The sequence below is a fragment of the Colobus angolensis genome, unplaced genomic scaffold, assembly GCF_000951035.1.
Source record: "Colobus angolensis palliatus isolate OR3802 unplaced genomic scaffold, Cang.pa_1.0 Scaffold394, whole genome shotgun sequence".
In the NCBI taxonomy this organism is placed as follows: Eukaryota; Metazoa; Chordata; class Mammalia; order Primates; family Cercopithecidae; genus Colobus; species Colobus angolensis.
The window spans coordinates 2,377,750-2,394,406 of NW_012117310.1; the positions used below are offsets into that span (position 1 = coordinate 2,377,750).

The window sequence follows — 16,657 nt, forward strand, 5'->3', positions numbered from 1 at the left end:
TCCCGCTCGGGTAAGGGGGAGGCTGAGCGCGGGGCGAGGAGTTGGGGAGGGTGGAGAGGAGGAAAAAATCGGCTTGTACAAAGGCTGAGTTGCAGGCTGGGGGTGGGGGTGGGTTGTGGTGGAGGAGCAATAGGTTGAAGATCGGAGGCATTATCAGTGGGATCTATTGTTTCCTGGCACATTGGGAGGAAAAACAAAGGGATTTATTTTCATTACCCTGTAATTTTTTTTCTTTTCTATTTTTTTAAATGTGGCCAGGGAGCTCGTCTCTCTTCGTGTCACACTGGGATCCGCCTGGCAGCCGCCGGGAGCCGCAGCCAATGTGTTAGGACTTCAGGTGCTTCTTGGCACAAAGCTAGACTGCGACCTCCTACCATAGCGCTTGGCGTCACCTGCTCTCCCGGTCCTGCCCCAGGGCCGAGGGATTGCGTCCCGAACCAGGCTTGGGAATCGGCTGCCTCTCAAGTTGGTGTTATTTATGTTTGTCTTTTGTGAGGGCAGGTTTTGAATCCCCTGGCGGCCCCATCTCCCCCGCCCCCGCCTCCTCGGGTTGGAATTGGCGGGGGAGGGAATGGGGTGTGTGTGTAGGGGAGAGGGGAGGGTGTTTGTGGCTTTAAAAAGAATGGTCAGGGTAAAAGGAGATTGTCGATGCTTTACAAAAAAAGGAAAAACAGGCACCACACTCCAAAGCCTTTCTTGTTTGTCTGCATGGGCCATGCATGCGTGCTGGGCCAGGAGCCGAGTTTGGAGACGTTTTAAGTGAAAGTGTGTGCCTCCTCAGCTGATTGTACGTGAGGGTGATGTGGCTCGGTCTAACATCAAAACAAAACAAAAATAAAATGAAAAATCTTTAGAACTGCCTGCATTGTCTGCTCTTCAGCATATCGTGAAGTATTTGATTGCTGGCTTATTGATATAAAATCCTGCTGTGGGGCTTAAGGAGACCGGCAAGCATGCATTGCGTAGCGTTTTGAACTGTAGTAAGTAAGAGGCAAGAAAGAATAAACAAATCAGGGCTGTGAAAGGGGGTGTCACAGTATATTTGCTTTCTGATTGTCACATTCTTACGCATTTATTCCCATGGTAGTCTGCATCCCACTCCATAATTAATAATAACCACTGTTAGGAAACTTCCAAATACTTATTATAACTGAATTTAATGAAACATTGCCATTCAGGAACTTTTTTCCTCCTTGTTTTGGTCTGAAATTGCATTAGTATTGCTTTGGGGATGCTGTAGATGAGAATATTGGACCAGAAAAAGTAAAATATGCCGCTGTAGGCATGTTTTGGAGTTTGTAAACATAGATTCCAAACTTAATTGTACTTAGAATAAGTTCCAACTAATTGTGGAGAATCCTGAATGAAGTTGATTTTCTGGACATTTTGTTGATTTCTTAAAGATCGATGAACTGCTGGTTTCTTTTTAAAGGGCATTCACAAAAGTGACTAAAACTTGGGCTAAAGTGTTGCTTTCAAATATACTTATGTGTAACTTGTATTTGTGAGTGTGTGTGTGTGTGAGATTTTGATAGGTATCTCCAAATTGTGTTTGAAACATTTTTTACCAAAGACCAATCAGAATAACTTCTTGACTTTTAACTTCCCATTTCAATGAGTAAGCTCTTCTGTTTGCCACGTGGCTAAGCCATTTGGAAAATAAAATGTATGTTATTTGACTAGACATAAATTCAAATAAGTAAATGAATTCAGAAATTCATTCTTTTCTATTTCAGATGAACCTCTAGTCTTGCTTTGAAAAAACCATTCTCTGTAACTCTTGACTGTGACTAAGTTCCTAATACACCTGTTGGGACGATCGCTAACACAGTATACCATTTGAGAGGTACTTTTCTTGACCCAATACTGGTGATTAGAGAAGACAGGTATCTTGGTTTTTGGTTTTTTCTTTAATCATTATGAACATTGGCTTTTCACCCCTGAAGTGAAAATGTTGAAAACTGAGTCTTCAGGTGAACGAACAACTCTCAGAAGTGCCTCTCCTCACAGGAATGCATATCGAACTGAGTTCCAGGCACTGAAAAGTACCTTTGACAAACCCAAGTCAGATGGGGAACAAAAAACAAAAGAAGGTGAGGGCTCCCAGCAGAGCAGGGGGAGGAAATATGGCTCCAATGTCAACAGAATTAAAAACCTCTTTATGCAGATGGGTATGGAACCCAACGAGAATGCTGCAGTCATTGCCAAAACAAGGGGGAAAGGTGGACATTCATCTCCTCAGAGAAGAATGAAGCCCAAAGAATTTCTGGAGAAAACAGATGGCTCAGTTGTTAAGTTGGAGTCCTCTGTTTCTGAACGAATTAGTAGATTTGACACAATGTACGATGGCCCTTCATATTCCAAATTCACTGAGACTCGGAAGATGTTTGAGAGAAGTGTGCATGAATCAGGACAAAACAACCGCTATTCTCCAAAGAAAGAGAAAGCTGGAGGGAGTGAACCTCAGGATGAATGGGGAGGTTCCAAGTCCAACAGAGGCAGTACTGATTCCTTGGACAGCCTTAGCTCCCGAACTGAGGCTGTCTCCCCAACTGTGAGTCAACTGAGTGCAGTGTTTGAAAACACTGATTCTCCCACTGCCATCGTTTCTGAGAAGGCTGAAAACAATGAATACTCAGTGACTGGGCATTATCCCTTGAATTTACCATCTGTTACTGTTACAAATCTTGACACCTTTGGCCACCTTAAGGATTCTAATTCCTGGTCTCCTTCAAACAAGCAAGGTGTTGATACAGAGGATGCTCACAAGAGTAACACAACCCCAGTACCAGAAGTGGCTTCTAAAAGTACCTCTCTAGCTTCGATACCTGGTGAAGAGATCCAGCAGAGCAAGGAACCCGAGGACTGCACGTCTAACCAACAGACTCCCGACAGCATTGACAAATACGGTCCTAAAGAACCTTGTGCTGAAAGTAAGGCAATGCCAAAGTCTGAAATCCCTTCACCACAAAGCCAACTGTTAGAAGATGCTGAAACTAATTTGCTTGAAAGTGAGGCAGCAAAACAACAGAGGAAAGAACTTGCAGGTGGTGATTTCACTTCTCCTGATGCTTCTGCATCCAGTTGTGGAAAAGAAGTACCCGAAGATTCAAACAGTTTTGATAGTTCCCATGTGTACATGCACAGTGACTATAATGTGTATAGGGTGAGATCCAGGTATAATTCAGACTGGGGAGAGACAGGCACTGAGCAGGATGAGGAGGAGGATAGTGATGAGAACAATTACTATCAGCCCGATATGGAATACTCGGAAATCGTTGGATTGCCAGAAGAAGAAGAAATCCCAGCAAATAGGAAAATTAAGTTTAGTAGTGCCCCTATTAAGGTAAGTGTATTTTCTCCATTTGTTTTCAAATTTGTTTTTAGTACTAGGGCCTAATTATATGTAGAATAGACTTGACAATTAGTAGGAGTTTTTGTAAGGGATTCAAGATTGTTGATATACACCTGTTGTCAGGTGATTTTAAAAGTTTGGAGTTTGAGAGATATCAATTACATTTCTTAAATGTGCTTTATAATGGCATCCACCAATAGTGAGTAATATTAATGCTGAAGAAGTTCGGGGATTGTGAGATACATTCCAGTGAACTGGAGTATGAGTAATGTGAGTACTCAAAACCAGGAGTGTTAGTTAGAAATGTAATTACCTTAGTTTTACCTAAAATTATTCATAAATAATATTTTCTGAATGTGTACACTTTAAGGTATGAAGTATAATGTACAATGGGAGAGTTATGATAATCTGGGAATAATACTCGATTTACTTTCTTAAAAAATATTAGTTATTACTTACTGAAGTGTAACTGGATTGTGAGGAATTTTGTTGGAACTCTTTTTTTGGGTATTGCTACTTGGTGGTCAAAATTTAATTTTTGGAAATATATTAACTGACTTAAATACTTTGAAAAGCTTTGACTGTAAACACTTTGAGTTCAAAATTTGTTACATAGCTTTAAAATGAATTTTTTTGAAAGGAATAACATTGATTTGCCATTCATGGATTTATTTTTACCTCTTAAAAACTGGATAAATGACAATTGAATTCACATACTGTAATGACTTCACTTAGTTAATACTTGATGTGGAAGAATAGCACAAAGTACATCAGCAGTGGGTGGTGGAATGTTATTAGCGGATAATGGCAATAGGGGCAGGAGGTGATTGGTTGAGTATCAGAATCTCCTGGGGTGCTTTTTCAAAGTAACTTGCCCACAGCTTAGTCCTGAGATTCTGGCATGCTCTCCTTGGGGGAATCTGGAAGGTTATGGTGCAGAACGGTAGTTTTAGACCACATTCTAGGGGCTTCTAGCTTACACAGTGTGTATATATGATAGACTTGGAATCTGATGTATTTCTGTAAATTTTCTCCTCAAAAATCTAAAATCACTGTTATTTTCATTTTAGGACCTTCCATATAAGGCTCTAAAATATAAATTTACATAGAAATATTTAAAGAGAAATCTGACATTGTTCTGATTATGAAAGACTATTCTGAAATAAAGCAATAATCTATGAAATTATTTACAGATGTTAGCAGGCAAACTTTCATTTTATTAGTGTAAGGCAGAAGTTCTGGGTCAGAATGGGTCATGTTAAGTTAAACTGTAGTTTAAAGTAAACTACAGATGTCAATCCAGTTTGAAAGTAAGTTTCTTTTCAGTGCTTTACCACCTTCCTTTGTGATTCTCTGTCTCCTTCTGCCTTCCTACCCCTCCCCAATGCCCACTGCCCTACTCTAGATGGTCTTTAAAGGAGCCTTTCCCCCAAGCCTATCCAGTGAGCTCCTAAACTTCGCCATTCACATCCCCTTTGAACATCATCTTTCTACCCCTTAGGAAGAAAGCAGTAAGATTAAATCGTTTCATATTGAGAAAGGCAGGAATAACTGAAATGAACTCTTCAAGGAGTTTGTTAAACCCAGTGACTAAGGTTTTGATATGGGGGATAGCAGTTTATGAAAATTTATCAAGTAGAACACTACCCTGTCAGCCCAGTGGGATACCAGCCTGTATTTGGGTCCTGTGCTGCACAAAACATAACTGTGCACTAGTAGGTTTAATGGATTTTAAAGTATTTATCATTGAAATATGTCTGTTTATATGTGAACAAACCTGCTTTTTGGGAATGATATTTTGAAGTTCAACTAATTTTTGCTATGATTGCTGATAACAATAAGTATTTTGCCTCTTAATTTTCATATAATGACAATTTTGTATAGCAAAGAATGAAACATTATTTACATTTAACACATTTTATCAAGAATAAGGTTTGTAAAACAAATTAGATCAAGCATAAGATTTGTGAAACAAAAATAATGTATTGCATTTTATTGGGCAGTTAACAGGACTACTTGGAGTGGATTAAGTTTGCAAACAGAAGACTCATTCTTAGCCCTTTGTAATGAATAAGACAATTACTCTTTCTTGCTGCTTCCATTGTTTAATATGCAAGTGGATTCACTTGGAAAATTTGAGAGCTGCTTTCTACTGGTCATGGTGGTGGTCTTAGTGTTTAGGTTATTCCCCAATTAAGATTTTTTTTTGCCTCAGAGGGTGGTAATACCTAATTAGATCCAATTAAAGTATTTATTGAAGGCTTATCATGTGTGTTCTCTCATGCTGTTAGCTGAAGAAGACACAAAAATCTGTAAGGTTACCCCTTTCCTCTGTGAGTTTGTAGAGTCAATTCTTAAACACATTGTATTTAAAATCCATAAAAAACAGTATAAAAATCTATGCCGAAATGTTTAATGTCCTGTGAGTCCTTTAATGGCACTGGGTTGTACTAAATGCGTATTAGAGATAGGGATTTGATAGATTATTTGGAAAGGAATACACGCAACCATTTTCTATCTGTGTTTCTTTATTCTTTTCATAAAGCTTTGTTTATGGAATGGGAAATTACAATTTCTAACCTAAGTCTTTTCTTTTGAAGCTTAAACATACTTCCTCTTAAAGAAGCAATAGGGAATGTATTATTTAAATAAATGATTTTTAGAACTTTTACATTCTTTTCCTGTCACTTTATTCTATACTAGGTTAAAAATTCCCAGCACCTTTAGATTTTTGTTATAGGTCTTATTTATCATCTTTGTATGTGCAATATTGTCCTCAGTGACTACTTCAGTTCTTTTTATAGATGTTTTACGTAGATATTTCCATAAGATGTCTTAAATCTGGACTTAGAAAAACATCAGAATAGTAGTTGATCTTTCCTGTGCAGATATACCTTGTACTCGAACATATACCTTGACTTGAAAAAATGTTCAGACTGTATTGCCAGCTGTCAGTATGACTTTTCTATCTTTCATATAGTTATATCTTATTGGATAGATTGATATGTTTCATAGGGTTATGAAATATTAGAATGGAATTAATAATAGCAAATTAAAATCCAACTTTGAGATATGGAATGAGAGAATGTTATGAACCATGCTAATTCAAGATGGAATTATGCCTTCATTCTCAGGAATTTTTCAAAATGAAAGGATTGAATTAAAGTAAATTTGTCTCAGATGAATCAAAACAAGAGAAGGTGATGTGTCATGTTTTCTACTAATTCAGAACATTTACGGAGCCCCTAATATGTGTCAGGGACAATGCAAATATAACAAATACATAAAATGAGGAGCTGATGAAGTCAGGAGCTGCTGGTAGGTGGGAAGTGTACAGCCCATTAAGGAAGCTCTCAGGCTGTTCTCAACTCTGTGCTTTGATGATCTTTCTAAGGTTGCTGCAGCCTTATTAAGGAAGTCACAACCTTTCTCTGTTTCTTATGTCCTTTGGATTGGTATTTTTTTCCCCCCTCAAATACTGTTGTGTTACAATGGATTGTTATCCTTGAAACAGCATGTCTGAAAAAGATTTTTCTAACTCCCAGTAAGAAGGACATTACAGAGTTAATATTGAGGTACATTGGGATATATTTTGAGTGTTTTCTCAACTCATATGGAGCTTTACAGGACTAGAGTTCAGATAATCAGCAAGGGTACCAGAGCTTCAAACCTTACATAATAGTTGTTGAAAATGGATCTTCTTGTATTCTCCTTCTGTTGGGGGCTCCGAGTCATTGTTACGGTGTTCATGGATATATGAAGTTTTTTTGTTCAAGATGGTTTTCAGAGAATAGTTCTGTTGAGATCCAACTTTTTGTCTTTGCGGAGGCTTCCCTTTATAACAGTTTTGTCATTGCTTAAACTTTAATATGCGTATGAATCACTTGGGAGATCTTGTTAGCATGGAGATTCTGATTCAGTAGGTATTCTGTGGGAAATTACCTTGATACAATGGTTGGGCTCCAAGTACACCACCAGGGAAACTATCTCAGCGGTTATGGAATAGAAGACTCAGAAAACAAGTTAAAATGCTTGAATCACATGATTTACCAAACTAGTTAAGCACAAATCCTGAGGCAAGAGGAAAGCTATGGAGTAAGTTAATGCAGTTCAAACCAGGTTGGAAGGACCACACTACCTGTGTCCTGGGTAAACAATATTCCTATGTCCCATCTTTCTTTCACATAACCGTTCCCCATTAATGACGTGGTTATGATGACCGGAGTGATATTTGAACCAAGACTCCATAGACTAATGATTTCCTGGGTTGATGATACATACTTGTTCTATTAAAAAGATATGACAAATACACTTTGGTACAGTCATAGCTTTGCTAGTTTGCCTGCTGATGAGCCATGGGACCATCCTTGGTGTCCTCAGTAGATGACTGACATGGAAGTAATGTAGCTGTCAGTCCAGGCACAATGGTGATTTGGTATTTCCATTGCTTTTTGTCTATAAGTAAACCTCATTCATTTTATCATAATTTCTGTTTATTTTATTGTTGTCATGTCTTACTCCCAGCTTACCTATTTATTACACATCTGTTGACTGCCTTCATTTCACCAGCTTGCATTCTCATTATCAATACTTGGCCCAGCCTGAGTGTTGCCTCTGTCTCATAAGTTATTAGTTTATTTACCATCTATGATTGTCACTTAAGCATTTCATCCATCCCATTTGTTTACCTCTATAATAGAATTTCATATTCTGAAATAATATAGGAAAACCACATAACAGAATGTCTGGAGGGGGACCTTAAGATTTTGCATTTCTAACAAGTTCTCAAGTGGTGCTGATGTCGCTGATCAAGAGATCACTCTTTGGAATATTAATTTGAAGTACAATCTTCTGGCTTCTGAAAGTGGCTGGTCATAAAATGTTAGGGAAGCAACATTTAATAAATTTCCTTTCCAGATGCTGCTATAGCTGGCTGGGTGGAATAATATTCTCTGAAGATGAAATAAGGTGTAATCTTGTAAAGTGCATGAACACTCTGTTTCTGGATCCCAAAGTGGATTATTATCCTTAACTCATAAGGCATTTGGGTCATGAAAAAGTCACATCCTAGGCTCTTTGTGTGATTTACGTTTTTAGTTATAAAAAGTTGGGAGGAGGAAGTTTTTAATAGGATCAGAAATTTCATTTCTTTCTTTCTTTTGCAAGTGTAAATTAATAAACTTATAGAGAGAGTATAAGAATTGTCATATGATTTAACTTGCTTTTCTTGGATAACTTTGATGGTATAACATTTATTTTTTATTTTTTGGGATGGAGCTTTGCTCTGTCACCTAGGCTGGAGTGCAGTGGCACGATCTCAGCTCACTGAAACCTCCACCTTCTGGGTTCAGGAGATTCTCGTGCCTCAGCCCCTGGAGTAGCTGGGACTACTGGCATGTACCACTATTCCCTGCTAATTTTTGTATTTTTAGTAGAGACAGGGTTTTAACATGTTGGCCAGGCTAGTCTCGAACTCCTGACCTGTAGTGATCTGACCGCCTTGGCCTCGCAAAATGCTGAGATTATAGGCGTGAACCACTGTGCCTGGCCAATGGTATAACATTTAAATTGGATTTCCTTTTAAATTGTTATGTTTTATGACCTATGCTTCATAACCAGGTAAATGAAATATGTCAAATATTTTAATATACTCTGTAAAATCAAATAATGAATATTTGTTGAATGAACCCCTTTTCTAAAATCCAGAGGTATATCTATACTTTTTTTTTAATTGAACAATGATCATTTAGTGTTTAAAAAGGGATTCTTTTGACAGTAGATTATTTCAGATGTTTACTGGCATTTACTTGTAATAGAAAGATTTAAGGTTTCTTGTTTTTTGTTTACTTAATTTTTTTTTTTGAGACAAGGTCTTGCTCTGTCACCTTGGCTGGAGTGCAGTGATGCAATCATGGCTCACTGCAGCCCTGACCTCTCGGGCTCAAGTAATTCTCCTGCCTCAGCCTCCCATGTAGCTAGGACTATGGGTAAGCGCTACCATGCTTGCTAATTTTTTTTTATTTTTTGTAGAGATGAAGTCTCACTATGTTGTCTAGGCTCGTCTTGAACTCCTGGGCTCAAGCGACCCTCCTGTCTTGGCCTCCCGAAGTGCTGAGATTAAAGGCGTGAGCCACTGTGCCCAGCAGTTTCTTACTTTTTGGATCATACATAATTTGTGTTCCCTCTAAACTTTCTTTCTCACAAATGACTCTAGTTGTTGGGTTCATGTGCTTGAAAGATAAGATGCCAAATTTGGAGGAAAATCGCTTTGTGTTATGTTATCCATACGTTGTTTACCTTGTGAACCCAGTTACATGCCCATCAGAAGTAATTTGATTGAAATCTCATCTGCATTAGATTTTTTTCTAACATCTTCTCTACCACTTGAAAACAAATTTAGGAATTTTTATAGAGAAATATAGTTAGATATTGGATAAATTCTGTATAAACAAAACAAACATTGCTATAATTTGTTGCTTTTTATGCTGTTATCTAATTTACCTGATATTTTTCTTAATTTTCTATGCTCTCATTTGGACCTATTTTCTTTTTGTTCTTTTGCTTCATTATATTCTATAGCTATGGATTTGAAAAGGAAGAAAACTTTTCAAGTTATGCCTTATAGTTTTTCTTCTGGTCACTTTTACAGTTTTCTCCTGATTCTAATCTCTTTAGTTTGTGATGTAGACGTTTAGAGACGAAATATACTTGAAGGTAATCTAGTGTCATTTCCCAGTCACTTCAGGAAGCCCTTCACTAGCATACTCCTGACAGATGATGTTTCAGCTTCTGCTTGAATAATTCTACCAATGGAGAGTTTATTACTTTGGAAGGTAAAAGGAAAGTTAGAAGGAGGGGCATGCTGGTGTGTGTAGGGAGGTGGTGCACTCAGTCTTCTTTTTATTTAATTTTAATTTGCAATTTTTTATTAAGATAAAATTCAGGTAACGAAGTTCACCACTTTGAAGTGCACAATTCAGTGGTTTTTAGTATATTCACAGTGTTGTGCAACTATCACTTTTATCTGATTCTAGAACATTTTCATCATCCTAGAAAGAAACCCTGTGTCTGTGAATAATCATTCCCAATTCCCCTTCCTTCTCCATCCTCTGGCAAGCAGCAATTGACTTGCTTTTTCTGTAGACTTACTTCTTCCAGACATTTCTTACAAATGCTTTTAAAAAAGACTATAGGATAATTGAAGAAGAATATAGGAGTATGGCTTGGGATATATTAAATTTAAGATGTCATGAGGATAGCACACTACAGTAAAGTCTAGAGAGCAATGGCAAAAAGAATTTTCTTCTGGTTGGTGACATGGTCTAAAAATTAAGTGGCGCTATCTGGGATCAACAAATGTGGTCTGCCATTTTATGCATTTCATAGAGAGGAAGAACACGTGAAGCTGAGGAGACAGTAGGATTCAAGAAGGGATGAAATGTATAACTGAGGAAGAATAGGTTTATGTGGCTAAGAGGATGGCTGAACAACTCCCTTGCATGGGACACCACACTTCTCTTAATGGAATCTAAAATTGCTACATATGAAGCATGAGTGTTTGATTCAGCATAGAGTTTCTTTATTTCCTTTTAGAGACAGGGTCTTGCCCTGTTGCCCAGGCTGGAGTTCAGTAGCACTATCAAAGCTCACTGCAGCCTTGAACTCCTGCGCACAAGGGATCTTCCTGCCCCAGCCTCCCAAGTAACTGGGACTACAGGTGTGTGCCACAGTGCCTGGCTAATTAAATTTTTTTTTTTTTTTTTTTAAGATTCAGGGTCTTGCTGTGTTGTCCAGGCTGGTCTTGAACTCCTGGGCTCAAGTGACCCTCTTGCCTCAGCCTCCCAAAATGCTGGCATTGTAGGTGTGAGCCACCATGTCCTGCCTGCATAGGGTTTCCTTAAAGGTACAAGTGGCATTGATGCTGAGTTTCTATCTTTACATTGGTCTTTTGCTAGCATGAAGGAATCCTGTTCCTTTTCTAATAATCTGATGCTTATTTCTATCCTACTTCTTTATATTGTTGCTTTTGTTATTCTTTTACTTTTATTGGAATTGTTCACGGACAGTTTCACTACTTTAAAATTTTTTCTCATCCTTTGATATTTCGATATAGATTTCTTATGCCTACATGCTATTATCTGTACTGTAACCATCTGTAAGATGAGTGATTTGAGGCAGATATTTATTTAGTTTCCCATGTATTGTCTGTTGGAGCATATTACTATATAGTCTATATTACTATTAAATATCATTAACTAGTAATAAGAATGATAACATCAAGAGGTACTTGATATTCTGTCAGGTTGGACAAGTGTGCCTCTTGAGGCCTTAATTTCTTACCTGTAATTGAGGCTGTGTTACTTAATTTATCACTTTTTATTATTATAGTAATTTATCGCTAAGATTGTTTCTCAGCTTTACCATCCTGTAATTCTCTGTGTCTTAAACATATTTGTGGCCGGGCGCGGTGGCTCAAGCCTGTAATCCCAGCACTTTGGGAGGCCGAGACGGGCGGATCACGAGGTCAGGAGATCGAGACCATCCTGGCTAACACGGTGAAACCCCGTCTCTACTAAAAATACAAAAAAAAAAAAAAAAAAAACTAGCCGGGCGAGGTGGCGGGCGCCTGTAGTCCCAGCTGCTCCGGAGGCTGAGGCAGGAGAATGGCGTAAACCTGGGAGGCGGAGCTTGCAGTGAGCTGAGATCCGGCCACTGCACTCCAGTCCGGGCGACAGAGCGAGACTCCGCCTCAAAAAAAAAAAAAAAAAAAACATATTTGTACTACACCATAATCATAAATATTTGTGCTGTGATTTCAAAGAGAAAATTTTGGACATCTTTTGTTGAAATATCAAAATGAAGAATTTATGTTAAATTGTTCTTGAGAACAGTAATTCTATAGATTATAGTAGAAACCTTAAAATGAGTAGAATATTAAGTCCACGGGAGTACATTTTTATAGAGTGGATTTTTAGAGCAACTTGACTTTTGAAAGTATGGGTTTAACTGTATGTTAAAACACCCTGCTGAGGAAACTAAGAATAAAGAAAAAAATGTTTTGTAATATAGTTGCTGACATATTAATTGCTTCACTCACTTTTGCTCTGGAAATAGCTTCATAGCACAGTTCAACATGATTGAAATATTGATAATTTTTTTTTGTACAGTTCCCAGTTTTCAGCCTAACTTACTCTTTCTCATGAAGACAGCGAAATAGAGTATGAAGATATCAGGAAATTTTATATTTTAGGAGGAGGAAAGTTTTGTTCTTTGCTTATACTGAATCTATTATTTCACTGGTATTTTAAAAAAGTATTTGTGGAGTTAAAACTATTCACCAAGTATTTATGGATAATGGTAAATGAAACTGCTCCCAGATCTGTTAGTCTCCTGCCCTCTTTTATAAGTCAGATGAGTTTTGTGCCAGGGAAAGCTAATCTTCCAAGTTGTGTTCCATGCCAGTTGAAATATGTAGGGCTAGATTCAGACATAGAGTGGTTGTCAAGGGTCAAAAGGGTGAACAGAGTCATGATCATGAAAGTTTCTTTCCAGGAATAAGCAGTGAGAGGCTTCCAGATTAGGTCTTTGGTATTTCTGTCTTGATGCCTTAGGACTGGCATGACCGTACGAAACTGAGTGACTTGCATGTTGAGTCTGTTGCTATATAGGAAGATGGACTTTTCTCTTTTATCCACCTCGGATTTCTCCTCCAAAAATTTCTTTTTACTCCTCCTCTTTTAAAAATACGTAAGTATACAGCTTCATGGAGGCTACATTCATATCAGAAAATTGTCTGATCTTCAATATAAGAATCTTAAATAGTACTCACAGTCAGAGGTACCTTTTCAGGCTTGTGAAGAGTTTTCTTTTCATGGTAAGGGCCCACAGAAGAGAGGGAAAATCAGGTTTATTGGTTAGTTTTTAAGATCTGTTTTTGAGACCGGGCACGGTGGCTCACGCCTGTAATCCTAGCACTTTGGGAGGCCGAGGTGGGCGGATCACGAGGTCAGGAGATCGAGACCATCCTGGCGAACACAGTGAAACCCCGTCTCCACTAAAAATACAGAAAATTTAGCCGGGCATGATGGCAGGCGCCTGTAGTCCCAGCTACTCCGGAGGCTGAGGTAGGAGAATGGCATGAACCTGGGGGGTGGAGCTTGCAGTGAACAGAGATCCTGCCGCTGCACTCCAGCCTGGGCAACAGAGCGAGACTCCGTCTCAAAAAAGGAAATACCTGTTTTTGAGTCAGTGTTATATTGATGGATTCTTTTACTAAGTACTTGTTTTGGGTAAAACTGAGTTGCAGAATTGTTTTGTAAAGGAAGAGAAAGATGTAAATTTGCACTTTTCATTGTTAATTGATACTATAGACATGTATAAAATTATTATTTTTTTAAATAACCCATTTCTCAGGGGGAAAGGCAAAACTTATTGTAGGATGTTTGAATGACATCTTATCTACCGTTACCTAGAATGTGTTTATTTTTAGAAGTTTATTCTGTAGGTAGAATAATAAAATACAGTAATTTAAATTGTACACCAGGAATTATATAATATTCTATGTCCAGAGCATGTATTTCCTTTTAGAAATTTTAACATTGAGCACTGAGCACTAAAACAAACAAACTTGTAAGTAAGTCTTTCGAAATATCAAGGCTGGCTGGAAGATTGAGGTTGCAGTGAGCTGTGATTGGGCCACCACACTGCAGCCTGGGCAACAGAGCCAGACCCTATTTCAAAAAAGAAAAAGAAGGGCTGGGTCCAAAAATCTATGATTTTCATGTCTGTATTATATACAGTTTTTTGCTCAGCATCTAGAATTACCTATTATTTAAGATAGATTCCAAAAAATAAAATATAATTTTATTAATTTATAATTTTATTAAATTATATTTAAATTAATTAAAAATAAAATTATTTGAAAGCCCTTTATATATACTGCCTGAATTGTTATTCAGAAAGGGTGTATTAGTTTATAATCAGCATTGCTTTGGAATAGTTTTCTCACAATCCCTGCACCAGTACTTAGTATTATTTATATGCTTTGCAGTTTTCAGTTTGGTAAGTGAAAATAACTGTTATAATTTCTACTTGATTTGTTGTTGAGATTGAAGATTTTTACGTGTTTATAGGCTTTTTTGATGTGAGCTCTGAGTAGTTTTTATTACTTTTAAAATCAATGTTTGTTAGTAAAGACTACATCAATGTGTTATTTAAATGAGTTGGTAGAAAGTTAAAGCAACTCACATATCCAGTAATGGGGATATGGTTACATTCATTATGATAAATGCATGTAGTATAATAGGATAAAGCTGTATAACTCATGTTTTCTAAGATTACTTAAAGATGTAAATACTTCATAATAAAAAGTCTGGTTAAATGCTTAATATGCATTTCTGTCTTATTTTTACTTTAAAAATATGTGTATTTGCACGTAGGACAAAGATTAAAAACACATACATCAAAATGTTAACTCTGATAAATTCCTGAATTGAGAGAATAGTGGTGATGTTAAATAAATGTATACTTTTCTGAATTTACTTTATTTTCTACAGTGATCATGTATTACTTCTTTAATTACATTAAAAAATAGTGGTGGGACACAATTGGAATGATCAGCAATAACAAGATAAGGAAGTTAACAAAAACACTTTAAAATGCTGCCCTAAATTCAAATAATCTTTTAATGTACTTTTTTTTGGAGGACATGTCACAGAAAAGAAATTTGGTTGAAAAGTGTAAATTTATATAATACTGGAGAAGGTGTTACTTTAAGAAAATGGATGAACTTTTGACAGTTGAATTCATTAAGTGCACATTTCTTAAACCTTGGTAAAATTGATCCCACATTTGTGGCTAAGCTTAAAAGTATTATGGGGAGGGAGACCTTCCAATTCATTTTAAATTGTGATTATATAACTTTTGCATAGACCTGAGACATTTTCCTTAAGTTCAGCTATTGTGTACATGATATTCTAATGTGTTACTTAAAATATGCTTTTAAACACTAGGTATAATGAATTTGAAGTGAAATATATTTTAATGAGTGGTCTTACTAAAAATAATAAATATTTACTTCAAGGAAACTTAACGATTTTGCCATGTGGCATGATGTCTTTCTGATAGATTATTGAGCCTCAATAGACTTGCTCCCTGTGAAGGTGACAGAGTGGAGATGTCAAGTTCATTATCTTGCTTACATATAATCCTTTGAAAAAACTCACGTACACACCCGGTTAAAAATAGGATTTTGAGTTCTAGGCCTCCACAGAATCCATTTGAATATGTTTCCTGTCCTAAAACACCAGCCAATATGTAGTTTCCTGTTGTTCCTCTTAAAAACCATATTAGCTGAAAAGAGATTCATTTGATATATGGTTAGACTACATGGTAGTATATTTTTAGTTAGAGTCAAGGGGTAGGTTTCTCTCATCTGTTGGATAATTTTCTACCTTTGAAAAGCTTTGGTAGATAATGTTGTAGTATATAAATGATGACAAACGTATTTTTGTTGGGTGGCAGAGTTTTCTGAAATTGGAAGTTTAAATTATTGCTTTTTGTTTAATCACATCAGATTACTCTGATCTTAGAGTTTTAAGCAGTTCTGGCATTTTATTAGTTCTAGTGAAGTCCTAATTAAATTACCTTACAATATAATCTGGTGTTTGGATTATCACTTTTTGTTAAGTATTCTTAAACCTTACTACAATATGGTTGATAAATTCTGTTAATATTTTATTGTATACTGGGTTTCTAGTAGGGATATATAGATGATTGTATATAATTATAACTAAAGAAAAAGAGGCAATATTAACAGACAAACCATGTAAAATTTTGACTCTTTTCTATAAAATGATTACATTAGAAAAAGACAATTGAGTTCAAGAAAAAATAATTTTACTGGTTGTGATTTTGCATATTTATATAAATTTGTGAATGATTTGAGGCAGTGATATCTTTTTTTAGTTAATCATATACCCAATCAAGTTTGAGATGAGGCTTATGTTTTTCCATGGAGATTATGATGCTTGTGGAATTTTTATCTTGCTGGCTTCTTCTCTGTATAACGAGTTCTATGAGTAGGACCATTAGTGAACTGGAGCTGCCTCAGGAGATTGTCCCATTTGCAGATGTAGCAATCAGAAGAGCTTTAGTTTGAGTTACTGGGTTTTGACTCTTATTACCTAATACAATTCTTTATTTTTATTTATTTATTTATTAATTTTTGAGATGGAGTCTTACTCTGACTGCATTATTATTTTTTCTTTTTGAAACAGAGTCTTGCTCTGTTGCCCAGGCTGG

General features: G+C 36.7%; 1 protein-coding gene across 2 annotated transcripts in view; it reads left to right on the forward strand.

Moving 5' to 3' along the window:
• PPP1R9A (protein phosphatase 1, regulatory subunit 9A) overlaps positions 1-16,657 on the forward strand; it is a 398,730-nt gene that overhangs the window by 531 nt on the left and 381,542 nt on the right. Inside the window, exons 1-2 of one of the 2 annotated variants that reach the window (XM_011955093.1) lie at positions 276-465; positions 1,737-3,346. In XM_011955093.1, the coding sequence (XP_011810483.1) occupies positions 1,952-3,346 (1,395 nt within the window). In that variant the 5' untranslated portion in view covers positions 276-465; positions 1,737-1,951. Of the gene's footprint in view, positions 1-275; positions 466-1,736; positions 3,347-16,657 lie in introns of those variants that run through there. The other variant, XM_011955092.1, reaches the window with a different exon arrangement.